This window comes from Carassius gibelio, chromosome B6 (assembly GCF_023724105.1).
Source record: "Carassius gibelio isolate Cgi1373 ecotype wild population from Czech Republic chromosome B6, carGib1.2-hapl.c, whole genome shotgun sequence".
Lineage (NCBI taxonomy): Eukaryota > Metazoa > Chordata > Actinopteri > Cypriniformes > Cyprinidae > Carassius > Carassius gibelio.
This window is the reverse complement of record NC_068401.1, coordinates 6235742-6258919: the sequence shown is the minus strand read 5'-3', so window position 1 is coordinate 6258919 and position 23178 is coordinate 6235742. Positions and strand designations below refer to the sequence as shown.

The 23178-nt window shown below is 36.4% G+C and overlaps 1 protein-coding gene across 1 annotated transcript; it reads right to left on the bottom strand.

Annotated features, from left to right (window-relative positions):
* Window positions 1-9390: 9390 nt before the first annotated feature.
* On the bottom strand, window positions 9391-22254 carry LOC127959174 (immunoglobulin-like and fibronectin type III domain-containing protein 1). Its single transcript, XM_052558181.1, has 24 exons — window positions 22126-22254; window positions 18890-18968; window positions 18682-18804; window positions 18436-18575; window positions 18231-18330; window positions 18068-18109; window positions 17905-17953; window positions 17566-17746; window positions 17173-17286; window positions 16914-17076; window positions 16041-16313; window positions 15056-15532; window positions 14538-14665; window positions 14272-14413; window positions 13886-14179; window positions 13233-13529; window positions 12943-13122; window positions 12708-12836; window positions 12236-12544; window positions 11885-11970; window positions 11599-11791; window positions 11006-11302; window positions 10573-10899; window positions 9391-9803 (listed from the first exon to the last, which is right to left on the bottom strand). Exons 2-24 carry the CDS (start codon window positions 18936-18938, stop codon window positions 9799-9801), a joined length of 4098 nt encoding a protein of 1365 aa, XP_052414141.1. The 5' UTR covers window positions 18939-18968; window positions 22126-22254; the 3' UTR covers window positions 9391-9798.
* Between the last annotated feature and the right edge of the window lie 924 nt (window positions 22255-23178).

The window sequence follows — 23178 nt, the reverse complement described above, 5'->3', positions numbered from 1 at the left end:
TGAAACACTTTCTTTGAAACATAGGTCAGGAAACAAATTAGATGTTTCCAAAGGGAACACTTTAAGCGAGGTCGAAATGTCATCATTTAAAGATTTTCTCTAATGTGCACAGTGCACAATAAAAAAAAAAAGAAGATTTTTCGAGGTTGTAAATTAACATAAGAGAACATTTCTACTTAAATATTATTTTTGATTCAATGTGTTACTGTTTCTTTGTAATTATTTGTTGAATTCAATAATTGTTCCAAAATAAAAAATACAATTCTCAGTGTAGAATGCAGTCAAAAATTTTACAGAAATTCTCAAAAAAAAAAAAAAAAAAAAAAAAAAATTAATAATAATATGTTGTGGGTAGGGGTGTAACGATACGCGTATTCGTATTGAACCGTTCGGTACGAGGCTTTCGGTTCGGTACGCGGTACGCACTATGTACCGAACGGTTCATTGGACTAATTAATTATATTTGGAAAAAAGAATTGTGAAATATAATGATATGCATTCAACAAGGTAGCCCAATAACCCAAACGACGTAACAGGCAACGCCCCTGACACCCCCGAAGAAGAAAAAAGCACCAACTTATATGTTTATGTTATGCTGCTCAGTCAGGCGCTTGCTCACTCAGTACGCGCTGAAGGCTCGTTTAAAAAATGGCCAATGCGTTTAAAAGACCAGAAATAGAAAATCCTCCAATAACCAACAGGTCTCGTGTTTGGGTGCACTTTACCAATCGATCGGGGCATCCAAACAAGCACGGAAATCAAAATGGACTAGTACTATACTGTGTCGGAATTTCCTGAGCAGTACGATACAATTAACAGGCCTGCACGTTATTAGATAGAAGAACTGTTATAAATAGAACGTATGCAAGGGCAGTTTTGAAAACTCCACCTACTTTGCTCTTGGTATGGTGCAGCGCAAATCGCGTTGTATCTGAAGGGCAACGCTGAGCCCAGGGTCCAGCACCGCGCATACCGCGTCCTGTGTAAAAGACCCTTTGGCCATTTTCCAACGAGCCTTCAGCGCGTACTGAGTGAGCGAGCGCCTTACTCTGTAGTGGAAAACGCAGGTTTTAAGAACATGCTTAATGTAATTGAGCCCCGTTACAATATTCCTTCACGAGCCTATTTCAGCCAGAGAGTAATTCCTGCTTTGTTCCAAAAAACATAAGCCCTATAGAGAACCAATTGAGTAAAAACACACTCAATATAAAGAGTTATAGAGTTCCATATAAAAGGTTACATCTTTCTATGTGTTCATAACTACTACAACAATATGACATTTTCATTTTTTTTATTTTTTATAAGGAGCTGTTTTTGTTTATACAATATGCTGCTAAGAAAACACCATAGAATATGGGTAAAGAATAGCTCCATCATTGTTCAATGTAAAAAAAAAAAAAAAAAAACATACTTTGTTAGTTTTAATAAATAAAACATTTTTTAAAAATCAAGGAAATTTATCTGCCAATTTTTCTTTTTGCTGTATCTAAAACGTACCGAACCGTACCGAACCGAACCGTGACACCAGTGAATCGTATCGAACCGAACCGTGAATTTTGTGAACCGTTACACCCCTAGTTGTGGGTAAACTGTTTATTTTAGGCTGGTATCATTCTGACAAACTCTGACAGTAGTACCCTAAATGGGCTTTAATCTCAGGAATATCTAATAAAGATATATTAGGATTTTGATTTATGCATCTTAAGTAATCTGAAATGACCTGGTGTACATGTGTGTGACATTATAGGGTTCCACAGACTGGCCTTTTTTAGGCTTGTACCAGGTTACATAGTCACTTGATAGGTAACATGTCACATATAAACAAGAACATTTCATCGTAAATGTCATGATGTTCTGATGAATAACTAGACACCTTGTACATTTCCTCGACAGTGGAATTTATTTTATTTTTTTTTGTTGAGGTGTCCTTAACAAAAACACATGTTGAAAGACAGTGACAGCTCTCAAAAATCTCAAAAATCTTCCCCAAATTAAAAAGCTCTGGCATTATGAAGTGAATATTGTATTTATGTTGTAGCAAGTGAATAATGTTAATCTTAATAAAGTGTTAATCTTTGGTTGGTCAAATATACGTGGTCAGACATTTGGCCCCTGACTCCTGCTCTTTTCTTGGCTTAGGAAGCATGATTTAAAGTGAGCCTGTGCTACATTCACTGAGATCAGATGTCTGATGCAAAGTGGGGTTCGTTTTTATGGGCCATGCTGACCTCCAAGCATGCTAATGTTAAATCCGGACACCTGCCACACATGTTCTTGGCTTTGGCAGGAACATTAAAGCTTTTAAAGCAAAGCATACTGTATAGAGATCAAGCACTGAAGGTACAAAAACACTTAACAATGGCTGTGATCCAAAACGTGAGCTGACTACGTAGGCTGTTTCAAAAGCATCATTATGGTGCCAAGAATACCTTTTGTTTGGCAAAATTCTAAGGCAGCCTTGCATGGACAATCCCATGATGCATTGCAGTAAGCTCAGTAAAAAAAAAAAAAAAAAAAAAACATCTTTTGAAGATAAAGGACAAAGCAGTTAAATCAAATTAAATATGGACTGGTTTACTCAATATTGTGTTTATGGTTATTAACATGGCAACACTTTATTAAAATTGTAAGTCGGATCTCCTATGCATGTTGTGGGAAGTGCTATTTGTACAATGCTGCCAAAAAAAGAGCGATCCAAAACGGTCTTTTGAGGTTCTATTTCAGTTAAGATGCTGCCTTAAGAGACAGCAAACCAGCTCACTGAGTTTGGGAACTCAGCCAACATGTCTCAGCTGATTGTGTGAGGATCAAATAGAACTAAAAATGTAAAATGCTTTGGAGAATGACTTTCAACTCCAAAATGAGTCAGTTTGGATCCTCTTAGCAACTGAATGCCCTGTCTTTTTTTCTTGATGATACAGAAACATTGTTTTTATTTATTTTTTTATTAAACTTAAGTCATTTAGCAAGGACATCTACAACTGCAGCAAGTACAATTTGCATAACAGTCTTTGGCAGCTAATAGGATTTTTTTTAGAAGATTATAAATCTTTATAATTTAATAATAAGGGTTATCAACTGGATTAAACATTTTATTGAATTGATTGCATTATTGCATGCTGATTAATTTATTACCATTAACCAAATATATAAGTTTTTGCCACAAACAATAAGAAGACATTACTGTGGCAGATAAAAAATTATTAAGCAGACATTGCAGAAAGTGATATTTCAAAATGATTGCAAATTATTGAGCTATCCACTTTATGTTTGTATATTTAATTGTGCTAAATTAATTAATTCATTCAATTAATTCTAATAGTGTTTACTTAGTCATTTAATGATTATTTAAACGTACTGACCTTTTGTGTTTCACATAAACGTACGTCACTAAATAACGACCATTTGAGGAGATTTTAGGATACAAAATAAATGAGAACGTACCAGAGCATGTGGAGGAAAATGTTTTGGAGCTTAGTGAAAGGTTAAATACACATCCAGGTGTCTCAGAAAGATGACATACATCTGTGTTTTGTCTGAACAGTACAGCGTGAGTCATATCAGAGCTAACAAATCTTTGACACACAAACGGTTGATTAAGATAAACAAACCCAGCATCAGCAAAATAAAATTGATCTGCTACTGTGCAAATCCACTTTGTACACAAAGTAATACATTTTACTCCACCATGTTGTTTACATGAGATGATGTTAAAGAAGTTAACTTGCAGGCTGATGACTGAAAATGCAAATGGTAAAGCTTAAACTGTATTTTTGAGAGTTTAAAGACCAAAGCAGATTAAGATATTGACCAGCTGTCAAAAGCATAATTATTTTCCACTATGTCCAGGGCAACAGTAGATTGGCAATTAACTTACCAAGAGCCAAGTGAACTCCTCTATCTAAGCTCTGCTTAATAGTCTGGTACGGTGTCTCCAAAAGCTAATAAAATCATTAAAGGAATTTAATATCAATGTCCCTCTATCACAATCTTAACTACCCAGTAGCTGCCAAGAAGAGTCTTCAAGCTTGGTGACGTGGTTCCCCCTACAGGGAGGGGAGGGGAGGAAATTGTACAATTAAATGTTAATTTTATCTTGTGGTAATTGAAGACACATTCATATTTACCTGAGTGACAGCAAAATTTAATTATTTCATGCTTAGATTACTAAAAAGGCCAATGACAAATAACCGTGAGTCGTAAGTAACCCTCCTAAGCAAAAACATGTTTTAATTGAGGCTACAAGATACCAATTAATGTCTTTTGTTCTTGAAAAAAAAGACTGTCTGGGACAGTTAAGCAAACCTTTTTATGTCTTTCTATTCTTTTATCTTTCAATATTTTAAATGAATGACTAAAATAGTGAACAAATGGCAACTTAGGACTCTTAATTGGGCATTAGAGTTTGTTGTTACAAGTTAATCTACTACATATAGTTTCAGTTTTACGTGTGTACATGCATTATTGGGTGTAATGCATTATTAAGTAATTATTTACTGTAATTAAATTATTTTTCCCTTGAAAAAGTAAAGGATTACTTTCAACTACCTAAAGGTGCAATAGGAGATCTTGGAAAATGCTAACATTAGCCTGATAGCACTGAAAGCGAATGTCCTCTCTCTCTGCAATCACCGTCCAAAGCCCCGTCCCCTGAACACATTTATGCTCTAAAACCAGAATACCAGAGATAAGATTACTACAGTAGGCTACATCAGCGGTTCCCAATTCCAGTCAATGTTCCGAAGTGAAGTAAACCCCTGCTCAGGCAGTAGGGAGCAATGAACACGGTGTAGGGATCATATCGATCGGAACACAGTTCATTCACATAGCTCATTTAGTGAGACATGCAAAATATGTGCGCGAGGACTGGAATTGGGAATCGCTGGGCTATAGCCCATTATGTCATCCCCAGTGAAAAAACTTTAATTGTACTACAATGCCGGGAAGGAAGACCAAGTTGTTTATGTTTGTCTGCCATTCCTGCTCTGTCTACACAACGTCCATTAACACGCTGATGTATGCCATCAGCCTGAACAGGGTGCACTGAGGTATGCTGATACATACGCTAACAGGCAAGTAGGAAAGCCATTTAAAACGATCGCTTTGATTGGACTTACATTTCTTGGTCTTACGCCTTCCACAGAATATATAAATACAGATAAATACATTTACACCACTTCATAAAATGATTGCTTTAGGGATGTGAAAAGACTTTGAACCAGCATAACAAAAATGTTTCTGAAGACAATCACCTATTGCACCTTTAAATGTTCTGAATTTTGATTACAATTACTTTTGATGTAATTTCTTTACTGTATAGATTAGAACAATTCTTTATAGAACAATAGTGGATTAACACCATAATTTAACATCTAATGTGAAAATGTATGTTTTGTTTTTGTTGCTGTTTTTTATTTAACCTCCCTATAAATACTTTCCTCATAAATAATTTATGCATTTTTATAAGTAATACAACACTTTTTAGAGAAAGTAATTAGTACAGTAAACTACACTGAAAATGATTAATTGAATTTACTAAATTGTTTTAAGGTAAATGGTTGCAATAAATTTATCTGAGCCACATTTAAATACATTTAGCTGAGTAACTTTCAACAAATGTGTTTATTTAAATCTAGCTAAAATAAATTGATAGCAACCACTTACCTAAAAAATGTAATAAATCAATTAATCATTTTCGCTGCCGAAGAGCTAAACAGCTTATTTTTAGATAGATGCAGCTAAAATTTTGGTGAAAAATTCCTTCGTATTAACATGATTCATTGCACCAATTTTGTTGTCTCTATTGTCACAGTCCATAATTATAGAAGTGATGTCAGGTGTTTGAATGAAGTTAAATCACTTCTGTGCTGTAACATGGAATGTTGTTTATGAAAAATATATTTATTATGGATTTGGTTTGCTCATTTGCTACATCAAACAATGACTCAGGGATGAGTCAACAGTGATTAAAATAAAGTGTAAACTGTTTCCAGACATGGCAGGGTGGTATAGATGTTTTTCTTCAAACCAGCAATCTTTAATCGCATCCTTCAATCACAGACAACTCGCTTTAACCAGTCGGTGGTTTCAGAACAGCGGGGTTAGCCAATGTTTCGTGCCCTTCAAGGTCATTGCCGACAGACTCTTCCTTTAAGTTTGTTTTTAACTGCCACTTTGGAGTCTCTCAGTGCCGGCAATTATAATGGCTGACATCCAAAAGGTTCATTTTATAATTTCATGGGAAGGAAGAGGTGCAATAAGTTCTTCTTTAAGTACCTGCAATAAATCAGATTTGCCGATGTCCAAGTTTCAGCAGAGTAGATTATGGTTTACATTTGGATGTAGCATATCAATCACTGCAGAAAATCCGATATATTCATTTCATTAAGCTGCCCGGAAGATGCCAAGCACCGGGTTCATGAGAGGACATGTGGGATTGGCTGCAAACTCCTCCCAGTGAAACTGAATATATTTTATTCTTACCACAGGCTAGAGGCTATGAGAAATAATGACAAGTGTTTTTAAGGTCCCCAGAAAGAACACCAATACATTCTGACCGCTGTCAGGCGGGGATGAACATCGCTTTTGATAAAGGACACCTTGGGGCCCAAAACGGAGTCCTCAGGATGATAAGAGATTTTTGCACATCTATATGTGGTGTGATGCGCAGCACAAAGGGATAAGAATACAGAAACGACCTGGAAATTGAAATATATGAGAGACAGCTTTTTAAAATATTTTGTGCTCTATACTGATAAAACGGTGAGAAAAATATCTACAAACCAGAATATATAGAAATAAATGGACAGAATAGGGGGATTGTAAATAGATTTTCTAGATTATAGATCTTCTGCTATTGATTAAAATGTCAAGCCTGTTTGCATAATACAACATTCCCCAAATCCTCATGGAGAAGTAATAGATTTCTGTTAGCTGGTGTATTAAATCGGTGAGATACATATTTATATATTCCTTGAGAATATGAGGATAAATTATGTTTCTCTAAATATGAATATGACCATACATTTAATGTAACTTATTTAGAGCTCAAAAAGGGAACTCTCTCTAGAGTCCATTTCATAAACACAAGCTGAGGATTCCGACTGGCTTATTAATAAATTATATTATGGCAGCCGTGAAAACTGCGACACCTATTATGCAAATAAGAACTGACCTCTCTATGGTGAGTGGTCTAAATTAGTCATTTCCAAAATAAAGAGGCAAGCAGTCTGAGGCTCTGATGTTGTGTATTATTCAGTTATACATTTTGGGAAATTATTCATTTGTGTCTCACGTTCTGGAAATAGAATTTAATTAATAAAGCCAACTACAAATCGACAAAACACATCTGCAGTTAAAGAGTATTATAGTACTTCCAAATCTGGTAATTTGTTCTAAACTAGGAACAGGCTAAGATCCGTTCTAAAGTTCAAGCTGAAGTATTATAGCTGAACCCTTGACCATGGTAGTTAACCCTATATGTTGCCTTAAGAAGTCTCAGGTTAATGTCAAATCACCTCATCACAGCAAGGTTCAAAATCCATGTCATTGCTAAAAACTGCTCAGCAGAAATTATTTTTATGCCATTGCTGTTGTAGTTGTTACTGTTTTTGCTTTGGTAATAATTTTAGATTTTTATCACACTGCTCTATTAAATAATCAACTTTGATTAACCAATTATATTTCTGTATCCATGCTGAATAAAAGCATTAATTTAATTTTTTTTTTAAATATAATAGTGTATAGTTACAAAAGATTCATATTTAGAATAAGTTATTAAAAAAACAAATGTGTGTGTGTATATTATATATATATATATTAATATACCTTAATATATATTCACCAGTACTCGAAGACGATAGACTGGATGACCACAACAGTAATACAAACTTAAAAAAAAAAAAAAAACAACAGAGCACAAAACATAGGGGTGAGCTTAAATGAGGCAACTAATGAGGGCAACGCAGGTGCAGGAGGTCAACTGATAAAGAACTAAACAAGATAATGACCTGATGAACTGAACTAGGACAGGAACAAAACCAAATAAGGGCAAATAGGAATAGGAAACACAAAAGACAACACTCAAGTCCATAACTGTGAAATATAACAGTGAACAGTATAATTGTCCCTACATGACTATCATTTTGCAGTCTCTTCCTTCTTACATTAATAATTTCTTACTCACATTAATAATTTTAACTCAGTTCTATTTTAATGTCCGTTTATTTATATATTTGGTAAGTAGCCATATAATTATGGAGATAATGTACAGATAGCCTATCATTATACTTCATTCAATCCCCCTGTGTGATTATGAAAACTGACTGCACATTTTCCCTTACAAGTTTTACAATAATACAAATTTTAGGAAATGTTCATACTCTTTAATTCTTGAATGCATAATACAAACTAACTTTTTACCATGGTTAAGTTAGAATTCCTATGTGTTTTAAATACTTTATTTTGTTAATAACACACAAGTTTTGCAGACAGTTCACATCATGTTTTTAACCAGGCAAACAACTCTAAGCATCCATAAAGCGCACTTGAGTTAATTACTTTTACTTTGCGCAGTTAACTGTCTAGTTTAGCTTTGGTCAGTCCTCTGATCTATTGACTACACTTATATGTTATGTGTTGTTTATCCATTTACAAATTATAGCCAGAATCCACATGGCAAAATTAATCTGTCCTGCAATTATTTAGAAAAATTATTTCCATTTGTTTTAAATAAACACTTGAATATGTACATACTGTGCACACGTAGTTGGAAGGACAGATATTTTAGGAAAGGTAACATAAGTTTAAGTGCTTAGTCAAGCCTAGTATGTCTTTGAAAGCATTCATTGCCCCGTCAAGCTCCAGGCAATACTTTCATTTGACATAAAAGCACTAGATTGTGTATACTTTCTTCCCGTTGCCTGTTGACAGATTTTCACGTATACATGTATGCGCTCTTAGAGGTCTTCAAACTATAAGCGGCCCCTCCCTGTCTGCAGAGGCACTGCCATCTGTCCACTTGACTCGGTCCCTCTCTGACCCCAGTACATGCTAACCCAGACATTATATGCATTTCCCATTTACTACCAGCATGCACTTTCGTCCCTGTAGGGGAAAGTTAATAATGGAAAGCTATAAAGCGAGAACCGAGGCCAGGTCTTAGAAAAATAAAACACTTTTATGCCTTTTTTTTGTTATTATTTATGTCTTGCATTTGGTGACATTTATTTGAAAATGCCTCAGAGTAAAATATTTTGTACTGATTTTGGAAATGCTTTTACCTTTTGGGAGATTTCAACAATCTTCACTGGCTGGAGAGATTTTTTATGATCATGGTTTACGGCCAACTTCAAATATTTACAGGGAAAGTTATTGCACAGCACTGACATTTGCAAGCATGTTTACTAGCTATTAAGATCAAATGTTACTTGTTTTCACATTTAAGTGTTTATAACCTTTGCCCTGGTGGGGTCATGTACAACATAATTGTATACGATCAATTTGAAGACAAATATTTGTCACAAATATGGCTTTATACAGTTTTATCAAAAGTAAATATGTGGCAATAGGTACATTTAATTCACTCCTTTTTATTAGTGATGTCAGTCAATGATGGCAAATCAATTGACAAAGCAAGTAGCATTAATGCTTTGAAACAAACAAAATACTGTACTTGACTTAAAACTAAGTCAAACATCTGCAGCTGACATTAATAAATGTAAATCCCAAGCTCAATTATGTTTACATTTATAAATTGAAGATGAGTCAGAGGAGTCTTCCAGATGTCACACAGATATTTCACTCTGAAAAATGAAAAAGCAGACATTAAATTATAGCTTAAGGATACGATAATTATAATACTTTTCCCAACAAGCAGAATGTTTAACAATAATAATATAATAATAATAATAATAATAATAATAATAATAATAATAATTTTTTATATAAATATTTTTCTGTATTTTTATATTCTTTGTGGTTTTTAGAAATATTAAGCAGCATTTTTTTCATCCTTGATAATAAGGAAGGTTACTTGAGCAGCAAATCAGCACATTAGAATGATTTCTGAAGAATCGTGACACTGAAGACTGCCATAATAGCTGGTGAAAAGTAGGCTTTGCACCACATTAATAAATTACATTTGAAAAGATATTCAAATAGAAACCAGTTACTGTAAATTCTAATAAAATTTTACAATTTTACAATTTTATTTTTGATCAAATAAAGGCAGTTAAGCAAAAGAGACTACTTTTAAAAATGTTGTTTTACCGAACAAATTTTTGAACAACAGTGTATACAGTACATATTTATTTAATTTACGTTCATGCACAAATGTATTTATTAAATTTATGCATTTAGCAGACGCTTTTATCCAAAGCCACTTACAGTGCATTCAGGCTATCAATTTTTACCTATCATGTGTTCCCGGGGAATCGAACCCCCAAACTTGCGCTTGATATTGCAATGCCCTACCAATTGAGCTACAGGAACACTCTATGATATATTATATATTATATATTTAAACTACAATAAAACTACAGCTAGTGTTTCAGACATACTCTGACAACATACCTAAGATTGTCAGCTGTGTGCTACACTGAGCACTGCCTAAAGAGTTTTCTGCCACTACGCTGTATTCTCCGTTGTCTTTGGCACCGACTCTCAAGATGAGCATGGAGCACACTCCACAGGTGTTAGTGATGTAGTAGTTGGTGTCAGTGTTGAGGCTGACGTTGTTGCGGTACCAGGTGACATGAGGTATGGGGTTGCCTCTCACCGCACAGCTCATGTAGCACTCGTATTTCTCCGGGGTAGTGTGCATCTTCAGGGGAACCGTGAAAATGGGAGCAGAGTCAAAGTTGCAAGGTTTGGATGGGGCTAAGTTGAGGCTGAACTTTTCTGCAGGAGATAAGAAAGCGTGCTAAATTGAACAAAGAATTTCAAGGAGCAGATTTTATATTATTTATCGAGAGTGGACCGAGAGGTAAAGTACCAGTCAGCTCACCTTTCTTCCTTACAACGCCCCATGTCAGGGACTCAGATGGTTCTGAGAGACCTATGTCATTTTTTGCATACACACGGAAGTTATATTCCCTTCCTGGCATGATGTTGACTGCTGTGAAGTTGTTGTTGAACAAGCGGTCAGCGACTGCTTGCCAGGTGCGTTTGATGGAGTCCCGTTTCATCACCATATAGTACAAGTGATTGTCTCGTTTCTCATCAGGAGATGGTTCCCAAGAAACAGTCAATGTGCCAGGGACATTTTCTTCCAGCTCCACTGAGCCAGGTGGCTTTGGATCATCTGCAAAACATGCCAGGTATCAACACAATCCATAATTTCCATCAATATAATCTTAGAGATTTTGACAAGTAGGATCTGTTCTTTGATAAACAAGTTTTTAGGCCTGGAACAGATAATAACAACCACGTGAAATGGTTGAATAATTGCTGAAGAAGACTGCACAAAGTCTAACCCTAAAATCGGAGTGGTTGATATTGTTCCAGGATGAACAAGATTGTTTATCTGGAGACACATTCTGTGTGCAAAATTGCAGTGAGCAAATTATATTTCAGGCTTGATGTGCTTGGCTCTCTCACCCGTCACTCTGATCTCAACACTGAACGTCTCCTGACCCACTATGTTCTTGACTATGATGGTGTAGATCCCGCTGTCAGAACGCTCGGCACTGGGAATCAGGAGCTGGGACATCCCATCTGTATTGCTCACAGTTACACGTTTGGACACTGGTATTCCATCTTTCAGCCAGATTATAGTTGGCATTGGGGATGCCTGGATATGAGAGTTAATATTTTATTACACTCAGTAGATAAGACATCTGAGGTTGGGACAATGCCACCATTTTGTTCTATAGTATTGGAATACCTCAAAATCTATGTTGACCCGAGCTGAATTTTCAGCTCTTACAACCATAAAGCTCTTCATTTTGCGATTGGTGAAATTCGGCCTTACTAAAAAAGAGATTTGAGAAGTAGAAAAATTAATGCTGATGTAACAATAATGTTAACAAATACTTGCAACTATGCAGTAAGTCAAAAGTTTGGATGCATACTAATTTTTATCAGTACTACTTAAAAGCCTTAGAATTGATTTGGGTAAAAGGCTTTGAAAATGTATGTACGTTAAATGTAAAAATAAAAATCAAAGAAATGTACAACCAGTGAGGTTTGAGTGGTAGTGTACAAATTATACGTATATATAAAAATCACATTATACCAGGTGGTGGCATGGCAATGATGTAGTTGTCCAGATCTTGGGGTTCCCCATCACCTCCTTCATTGGTTGCAACCACTCGGACCCAGTACATAGCCATAGACTTGAGGCCAAGAATTGTATAAGAAGTTGCAATGAGCGGGTTTGAGTTGCAGCGACCCCATTCTGTGTTCTCAGCTGGCCTTAATTCCACAAAATAACCTTTAGCTTCATCCTGGACACCTTCCTCCTCCTTCGGTTTAGTCCAATTCAAAGACAAAGAGGTATGGGTGGAATCTGTGACTTTCAGGTCAACGACTTTACCAGGGGGTTCTGAAATCCCAAATTGAAGCACAAAAAGGTCAAGGAAGGTAGTTCAGTTGTAGAATTATATATTTTTTCTTGTTCCTTTGTGCCTTATTCCAGCAGATTTTCTATAATAAAAATGGTTATAAAATGTGTTAATTTCATAAATATTTGAGTGTTGTTGACTTACTTTTTGGATCTCTGGCTATCACAAATTCAGAGGGTGTGCTTGGTTCTCCAGCACCAGAAAAGTTGATGGCTGACACACGGAATTCATATTCCATTCCTTCAATAACATCTTTCACATCATACTGTTTGCCTTGGAGAAGACAATGAGTGAAATAAGCGGAAAGCAAAAGAAACTAACTAAATGGAAGTTCAAAAAGTATATTAGAACTATGAGATCTACGAAACATAAAGACAACCTTTAATTGGCTCATCAGGGGGGTTCACTTGACCCCATATGTTACTGCCCCGTTTGCGTTTCTCCATATTGTAGCCAACAATGTTGGACCCACCAGTGTTGGTGGGAGATGACCATGCCAAAGTGATGCAGTTCTTAAAGGTACTGACCACTTTGGGTGTAGATGGTGGTCCAGGATATGCTGAAACAAATTAGTCCTTTATATGTAACAGCTCCTATGATCATGAATGTTTGCTGACATTTTCAGTGTCATTGTGATGCTATTTAAGATCTAAACACATGTAAGCTCACCTTTGGTGCCAGCCTGGATGTCATTTGTCTCAAAAACATCACTGATACCCTCTGCAGTCACGGCCCTGATGCGATAGCAGTACCTCCTCCCATGGTCCACATCAGAGTCATTGTAATGCGGCTCTCCAGGGATATTTCCAATCTTCATCCAGGTGTTACGTCCAATCTGGTTACGCTCAATATAGTAGTTTTTTATAGGAGAACCACCATCGTCCTTTGGGGATCTCCACTTGAACTCCACACAAGATGCTGAGGCTTCTAATACTTCAACAGGACCCATTGGGTTGGTGGGTTTATCTGAATTACAAGAAAGAAATGAACCCTGATAAAGACCTGCTTGACCTGATACGTGTTAAGGTGTCCTTTATATATATATAGCCCTGTCTTAGAATGAAGGCTATTTATTTTGCTTACTATGTGAGTGCCTGGATGTGGATTTGTGTGTGTTTGTGTTTTGCAACAGGATCCACCTACTGTATCATTTATTACAAGAAATAAATATTGGGATCTTGATGGATTTTGTATAAGGTGGTGTATACCAATGTCTTATGGATTATGATTTGGATTATATTTGTAAATTCCACTGGGAACAGGTTATATACATTTCTCTTTACTATTACATATGAATGTTACATGGCTTTTCATGTACCAACCTAGAACGATGAGTCTTGAAAGGGCTTCAATGGTTCCAAACTCATTTTTGAGCTTCAGCTTTATTTCTCCACTGTCTTTGCGTTGACATTTCACAAGTAGAAGGCTACTGTGACTATCTGACTTCTCAATCCTGATGTGATTATCCTCAAGCATCTCTTCACCCTCATTGTACCACTGCACTTTCATTGGCTCACGGCCTACAAAGTCCATTTTGAAAGTTGCTTTTTGGCCAACCTTGATTATCACAGGCTCTGAGAATTTGGCCAAGTCATCTTGATTCATCCTTGGTGGGTCTGAAACAGAATACACAAGAGAGTTTCCTTTTTCAAGTTTCTCACTTGCCAGAAAATGCAACTCTGTATTTTGTACATATAATGCTTATTACCTTCCACGACCAACATCGCCTCAGTTTTACGTCCAGCTGCCTCAAAGCGGAACTTTCCACTGTCATCCTCTGTACAGTTTGATACAATCAATTTATGGACTGCTCCATCTTTGATGATCTTTAGTTCATCTGTGGCTGTTATCTATACAGATATTTCAACAGAATCATTACTTACTAAAATAGCTGTTCTCCATGAATAATATTTATTTATTTGGGTATTGTTAATTATTACACTGGGACTTTGAGCATCGAAAACCTGTGCTTACCTCTTTTCCATCTTTATACCAAATGCCATCACACACATTTTCACTGCTGAGTTTGCACACCATTTCAGCTGACTGACCAATGATGGTGTGAACATCTGAAAGTCCACTGGTGAAGTGAACTCCTGGATCTGAACAACAGGTACATTGACCACAGTTTAAAGGTTATACTAAACTTCCACTTATATCATTAGGAAAAATCATGCATTGGCAAGACCTTCCAAAAATAAGGTTGGGTGGGGGGATGGGGTGTAAGTTTGTTTTATATGCAGTTTTCTGCTGATGCAGTTGGTACACTGTCCTTAAATATTCTGAAAGTGGTTCCAGGCCAGCATTATTATTCAGCATGAAAAATGCTGCACGGCTAAGTAAGTCTCAAGCAAATAACTAAAAAAACGTAACAGCATGACTATTAAAGCCTTAACAACTTAAAGCTATTGATGTATGTAAACTGTTTTTTTTTTTTTTCGTAGTCAAAAGAATCAGCTAATGGAAATGGTAAATCAGTACAGTAATCCTACCAATAATGGTGTCTGGGACCAAGGGCCCAGTTCTCACTCTCTTCCTTGGCTCCTCACTGGGTGCCTCTGTTGGTGGAGGAGCAGATTCCTTTGATTCTGGTTGTTCCTCCTCTGCCTCTGGCTCAGGTTCTGGCTCTTCTGCTTTGCCTTCAGAGTCTGTCTTGGTTTCTGGTTTAGGCTTGAGTTTGGGTTTAGGTTTAGGTTTAGCCTTTGGTTTCGGCGGTTCAGGGGCAGCATTTCCTTCATCTGCTGGTTTTTCTTCTTCTGCTGGTTTTTCTTCTTCTACTGGTTTCTCTTCTTCATTGGCAGCAGCCTTTTCAGCCTGAATCTGCTTCAGCTGCTCCATCCTCTCCTCGCGCTCCTTCTGGAGCTTCTCCTGCTGTTCTGCTGCGATCCTGATCAGGTCTGTGCCTCCACCTCCTGCTTGAGTGGTTTTGCGTGCACCCTTCTTGCCCCTCTGGTTCGGATCTGGGTCAGCTGTTCCAAGGGCAGACCAACATAGGAGGTGTTAATATTCTGGCCATTGAGTGGAAAACTTGCTGGATGTCTACATAACACTGCACACATACATTCTGCTCTCAATGATATGATGGATAGAAATGGCCATTTGAACAATGCAATTAGTTTTCTTTTTTGCTCCTTATTCATTTAGATTTAAAACATTTTATTGAAATGGTCAATTTTGTGGTTTCAGATTGAATTACTTATTAGTGCTTGTCAGGTCTGTCCATACTGAAACTGTGTAATTGCAGCAATCAATGTTCATTTAATTATTCATTCATTATAACAAAAGATTCTAATTTTGAACATGTTAATCAAATCTGCTCTGAATCAATGAGGTGATCATTTAAATGTGTCACTTGCAATGATATCAGTTTATGAATAATTCTCACATGGCTTTTACTGTATATGAGAGGATCAGCATATTTTAACATGTTTATCAATTGATCTACTAAATGTGGGTGATGTCCGATATTAATCTTACCCTCCACTATCAGCCAGGCGTTACAAGACTTCATTCCAGCCACAGCTGCGTAGATGCCTTTGTCCACTTGCATACAGTCCTTCACCACCAGTCTATGGATTAACATGTCCTCAGAGACAGAGATGTCATACTTTTCACCCTGTTCCAGGGCGACGTTCTTGCCTAGCCAGGAGATCTTAGGGAGCGGAGCAGATAGGACACACTCAAACACGGCATCCTCTCTTTCCACAGCCTTCACTTCCTGAATCTTTACCAAGAAGTCTACCGCTGGAACTGTGAAGGTAGAGACAGTAACAAAAGCATGCTTTAACTTAAAACTGTACTTTATGTGAAAACATATAAATGAATTGTTAAAGAAATATTTTAATAGCGCTACATAAATTACTATCAAACAGAAGTCAGCACTCCAAATTGTTTTCCTACATTTAAAGACATAATTCGTTCTGAAATGAAAATTCATGTTCACACTCATGTTGTTCTATCTGATTGCATTCATTTTTTTTTCTCTGTGAAACACAAAAGGAGACATTTTGCATGAAAATGCATGCCAAGTACAGAAATTTATAGTACTGTAGACTTATAATGTTCCCTTTATTTGAATGTTATAATTACTTAAGTTTCAGGTTGTTCTACAAATAAATCATACCTCTTATATTTCTTATACTGTATATATCATACATAGTTATCCACTTGAATCCAGTTGTATGGAAATTTAAGGCATTTTCTAAAATATTGTGTTTCACAAAAGAATTGAAATTCCTTATACTGTAATGGAAAAGTATGAGGTTGAGTAAATGCTGACATTTTTGTCTATTTTATAAATTTCATATCATTTAATTGATAGATGTAGCTTTCTATATGCGTAATGCTCACTTTTAAAGTCAGTTGAGAAGACATTGACCCCCTCAATATCGACTTGATACAATCCAGCATCTTCTGCATTCAGACCATGTACGCTAAAGATGAATTTCCTGCCGACTTGACGCAAAGAATGCTTCTCGTCCGTATCAGTGTTAAATGGAACCATAACACCGTCCTGAGACAAACAAAATGCAGAAATGTTTTGTAAATGAATTTCATTTCATTATTTATCTGCAAAATGAAGTAATCAAAAATGTGTCTATTGCTTAACCTTGAGGAGGAAGATTCTGGCATTGGGATCTTTGAGATCCATCTCAAATTCAAATTCGGCACATCCGGGCGTCTTGATTTCAATATGTCTCAGGTTGCTCAGGTGTTCAATGTACTGTTGGAGGAAAAGCAAGTTAAAAATATACTTTCAAAACTTGAAAAGACACCTCAGAGGCTAGATTTACAGAGGAATTTAGCACATGCACTTCTTGAGCAAAAATAGCACAGTAATAGAGACCGCTGAGGTATTTCACACATCACATTCATTTCCAGTGCTAGTGTATTTATATGTTGAAAACTATGACATTTATTATTTAGTTTGATGGATTTGGTTAAGCCTTAGCAAAAACAGTACATGCAGTAATGGTTTTTCACTGTTCATTTAAAAATTCACCTGTGACTGCTGCTCCTCTATTTCTTTTTTCTTCTCGTTCAGTTTCTTCAACATCCAGCGGAAGTCCGTCACCCCGTATTCAGCGCAGATGCGCTCGTAATCTTTCTTATCAGCGCTCAGCAACAGTTCCCAAAATTTCTCATCAACTTCTCCATCTTTCCTCTCCTCCTTTTGTTCAGCTCTGCAAAAGCACAATACACCATGAACACCCCTTCCCAGGACCTCCAGGGTCAGGCTGGACACATGCGGCTGCTTTTGCATTTCAAAAAACAGATAAACAGGCCATTCAGAATGCAAGTTGTGTAAGAACCATCATTGGTATGATCAGCAAGAACTTACCGGGTCCTCAGGGTCCTTTTTAAATCGGCTGCTGCTTTCTCTCGTTGGTCTGAAAATAAATATAGTTGTGCTATTCATCTTTATTCTGCAAGAGAGGTTGTATTTCGAATATTTCGTTGTTTATTGCTTTAGTGATTCACTCAGGACTAGAATGCAAACCAACCTAATCGTGCTTCCTGCATTGCTTTGCTCTTCTTGAACCCAACTGAAAAAAAGAATTGTTTTTTTTAGCACAGCCAAGTCAGTTAATTGATTCACTTGTTTTACTTGTACTTTCTGCTTAACACAAATTTCCCAAGTACAACTGGTGGAGGCTTTGTACTGACCTTCAATCACGTTGAGTGTGACTGTGACCATAGCACGTCCATATTCATTATTTGCATAACATTTATATGTATCGGCTTGATCAACGCCAACATTAGGCATCTATTGGGCAACATTGATTATGTTAGAATTAGAAAAAATACATGGATAAGATGAGAATTTAATGAAAAATGAATGCAATTAAACAAGTTGCAGACACTATGGCACCTGTAATTGATGTTCTCCTGAGACTGAATCATATGAAGCAACATATCTTTCAGGATCAGATACATCTCCATTGTTTCGAGCCCATGTCACAGTTGGTGTTGGACTTCCAGTGATGATGGCTTTGAACATGGCAAGCTTTCCTGTGAGGTGGGTTTAACAAAGTCATGTTAGTACTTCTGAAACACAGCCATCATGTCTTTTCTGTGAGCATTACAGATGCTTTGAGCTGCTGTACTGTACAGGTACCTTCCTGAATAGTCAAAGCGATGGGTTTGCGGGAGAAGTCAGGATGACTTTTTCCTGCTGGGATTTCCTCCACGAACTGTGTGATCATTACTCCTGGGACTTTAGATCGCTTCTTAATGGCCACTGAAGAATGAAAAGAGAATTTTAAGAGCTGATACTATATATGTGAAATCAATGGATTTTGAAAAGGTTCTCAGTGAAGATCTACCTTGCCCAGGAGCAGTGGGCTCCGCTTCCTTACTTTTTGAAAATTTCATCTTGGCATGTGGGATTTAGGGAACTCAGTCCTGTGGGATCAAAAAAATCATTACAGCTAAGAAATATTAGCAGTTTTGCAGGAATAGTCCAAAAAATGTATTTACAAAATGAAAATTCTGTCATTATTTACTCATACTTATATCCTTATAGTTTATTTTACTCTATGGGAAAAAGATGAGATGAGATGTTTTGAAGTGGTTTTGAAAAAGAAAGGTTTTACTTGATTGTATACTCTGTTAACTTGCGAACTGCTGTTACCGGACCATTAAGTCAGTGATTTGAACTCAATAATTGGATCAGAGAACAAATTGTTCCTTTGAGCTAGCCTTTTCTCTCTCTCTCTCTCTTTTTTTTTTTTTAACTGAACCATTGATTTGGTAAGAAATCGGTCTAAACGATTCATTCTCAAACTTGGACTAATTTGTGGAACCACTGAACCTCACTTTATCTATGGTACTCAAATTCACCTCATTGAAGTTCAAGACTATCAGTGAATAATACATTCAGATTTGGATTCTTTCCTATACATTTTATGGATTTCTTTTGTGAAATGTATTTTTTTAAGAAATGGGGGGGGGGGGGGGGGGGGGGTGTTGAAAGATATCTTAATAATGTAAATAATTACAGATGTCTTTTTTTTTGGTTTACTTAAAATTTTTGGAATTTAAAATGTGATTTTTAGTTTGAAGTGAATTCACTTCTCACTGTTCTTTGATGATGACGTTGCAGTGATTCTTGTGAAATTATGAAAAAGTTATGAAATTATGAAAAGAATTTGTTGCATTTGGAAAAAGTGCTAGACTTGGTTCTGATGAGCAAGCATAATGAATTTTTGACTATGATCATTTCTGTTCCCTGAGGCTGGGAGCATGGAGCTTAGCAGCAGGGCTAAGCTAAGCGCTTCTGTCAGCTTTTCTCTGCAGCAACATGAACACTCCAACTGTCTAGAAAGTAATTCATGGGCAAGTCACAGGAAGGGAAAAAAAGCTGGCCACACTGTCACTTACACCAATCCGCAACCTTGGGATTTAAGCAATATGTCTGCTACAGGAATGTAATGCTGACACATTTCGAGTAAACCTCATACCTCCTGAAGTCTCTATTAGATGGTTTTTTTTTATAATGAAGATAGAGACAATAATTGTGTCTGGAGGTGGTGGCTGTGAATTGTTAGCAAGAAATATGCAGCAATTATGCTTTCATTGAATTACAACTAGGGTTTTTATTGAAGCAGGAATGGTTTCTAAAGCTTCTAAAAGCTTCATTAATTGTGTTTCTTGTGAACTGATGTGTGGTGGTGACCTTACAGGACTTGTAGCCATGTATATTGTTTGAAGCACATAAACTGACATGCTTGAATCTAGATTCACAGATCTCAGAAGTGTATAATCAAATTCAGCAAATGCAGTATGGTAGCTTAGAATTGATTCAAAAGGACCGGTGTTACTGAGAACAGCATGATAAAGACGCATCGAAATTGCAACATTTTTTTTAGAGTGGTAATTTAAAGCTATGGTAAATTGAGGACTTTGCTTCTCAATTAACACTATAGCATGTGCCCACTGGTGTAAGTCAAGTAGCCCTGCGTGTTTTTGTCTGGTATAGGTCACATACCTCATAAAACTATCCATCAAAACCCCCTTTGATGCACACTCTCATCTTAAATGCAGAGTACCAACATTTTTCAAGTGCTCTTTTCCTCCACAATCTCCTATGATACTAATACTATTCCCAAGTGCATTTCATAAAAGCTAGATTGAAAGGTTTCATAAACTATGCCATTGGTTTCCTTTTAATATTTATGTGTAGCAGTTGCCTAGGTGATATGTTGCATATATATGTGCATCCAAATAATAAATGATAATAAAAAAAATGTATACATATATATGTGTGTGTTTGAAAGTATTACACACACACACACACACACACACAAACATAGAGGTTGTGTTATGTGCGATAATCATACAACTATAAAATAGGTGCTGATTTATAGTGTAAGCAGTACATCAAGATAAGTTTATCTGCAGACAGCTTCTTATCAGGGATAACCATATTTGTAGGAGATGAAAAATAGCCATGCCTAGCAACTGAGACATATGATTGATTTATAAATGGGCCCAAAGGAGGCCTGGAAAGGGTCTTGTGTCCTAAGATGTCAACCCCCCATTAATGGCAGCACGGCTTCTCTTACTGCTTTGACAATTTTTATGTCAGATTTTATGACTTATTAAATGATCTTTTCCCCTTACCCTGCTTTCCTTGCTCTTAGGATTGCCTAAGGATTTTACAAGGATTGACCTGCATGTTAACAGCATTTTTTTTTTTAAATTATTGATCTCGTCATCATTATCCATTGATATATATTTACTTGAACATTTGTTATTGTCTATGACATGAATGCATACATTTTATAAAAACACAATATAGAGTTATTAAATAAAATGACCTATATTAGGAATATGTAACTTGTTTTTTTCTCAGTAATCCATACATTTTAAGCTATTTTCATGATAACATTTCCCCTAACCCATTAGAAGTAATTTTGCTCCAGTATAATTGACCGGAATTGCTTGCTGTGGAGTGTGATGTGAGACCAATAAAAAAACACAATGGCCTAAAATAAACTTTGTTTTCATTTATAGATCAATGTAAAAGCTGCATGTCACACACATTGCTCCAAACTAAGAAAACAGATGGTGTAGCATCCTTTCATCATGACATGATAATAGGAAACCACTTTGAGAGGAACAGAGACCATCACAACACATTTTTTTTTGGCCCAACAGATGTCTCTGTTCATCTTTCTGAGAACTATTCTGATGGGAATCAAACATTTTCATCTCCATTTGTGTTTCGAAACAACAATCAGTGAAATAACATAAAAACGTATTTTACTGTTGGCTACAACAATCATTTCACGATCAGTACTGCTCTTTTTTTCCCCTTCAAAACCCTTTATGCATTCCAAGAATTTTGCACATCTTTTCTCTACATAAATAGCTTAAAATCAGTACATAGTTTTATTGAAAGTAGTCTGTTATCTACTGACATGCAGTAATTCAGGTCCATTCATGAATCATGTCAGACAACTCCAACCTGTTCTGATTGGCCAGGTGCAGTACTCCTCATGAAGATTCCTGGTGTAATGTAGCAGAATAGTGTAAATACTAAAGATTGGCTACTTACTTTGTGACTTGTGCCCCGTGCTCTTTGTTCAGCTTTGAGTGCAGACTTCACCTTTGCGACCCAACTTGAGATGTTCCTCAAAGGTGTCCTATTGCTCCTCAAGGGTGTAGGCTGTGGGATAGGCTTAGCCGTGCGTTCTGATCAAGGACATGTGTGTAATGAGGAACTGTGACTCCTCCCTTAGATATGGGACCAGGCTGGAGAATGAAGCTTATGAACTATCCACTGAATAAGAAACTCCAGGACTAAACGCACAGTGACAGCGAAGGGAGCAGCTTCCTCCTGATGTGAGAAAGGTAAGCTTGTGCTTCTCAAAATGATCTGAAGAAGCTTTGAACTTATTGATACTGATGTTTTATTTGCCATTATATGTGCGTACCATATTAAAAATTCTATGTGGGTCATATAAGAATAATCTAGGCTATATTAACAAAATAGAACGGTTCTCATTTTAAGCTTTAGAAGACGTGTTTATGTTCAGTGTAAATATATGACATTGCTTTGGAGATAAATTATACTTAATGATTTATGGGACGTATAAACTTTTAATTGGGCAAGAATGAAAATCCTCTGCTTGTTGGATATGAGTTTGAAGTTACATTGGTATGCTCAGGCCAGGGAGTTGTGGCCCATATATGGATCAGAAGAGACATAGGTCATAAATCATCATGATGTATTGACTCTTAAGTCTTACATCTCCACATGAGCACATACGGTACATAACCACACCACAGGAGCACCATACTGATGTTACATGTGCTGGACCCTGTCAGGCTGTTTTAAAAAAAAAAATTGGCAGTAAAATACTCCAAATATAACAAGGACATCATGTTCAGGCTTTACTTATACAGTATTGTAAGTGAGACTTCATGGTGTCATCTGCATGCATTTATATGGTACGTCTGTTTACTATTTCTCTCATTTTATTCTCTATATGAAAGGTGTTAGATGAATTTTAGAAGCTTAGGATCATGGATTAATAATCGGATCAATATGTTCTGTGAAATCATACGTAGTGTATTTGTAATGATAAGGTACAATAATGGTTGATAC

Excerpts from the sequence above, each read along its gene's own strand:
- LOC127959174 (XM_052558181.1), bottom strand. The coding sequence starts at position 18,938 with ATGAAATTTTCAAAAAGTAAGGAAGCGGAGCCCACTGCTCCTGGGCAA. Across the intron at positions 18,576-18,681 it reads CGCTTTGACTATTCAGGAAG|GAAAGCTTGCCATGTTCAAA; the intron begins GTACCTGTACAG and ends CCCACCTCACAG. Across the intron at positions 14,180-14,271 it reads GGCGATGTTGGTCGTGGAAG|ACCCACCAAGGATGAATCAA; the intron begins GTAATAAGCATT and ends ATTCTGTTTCAG.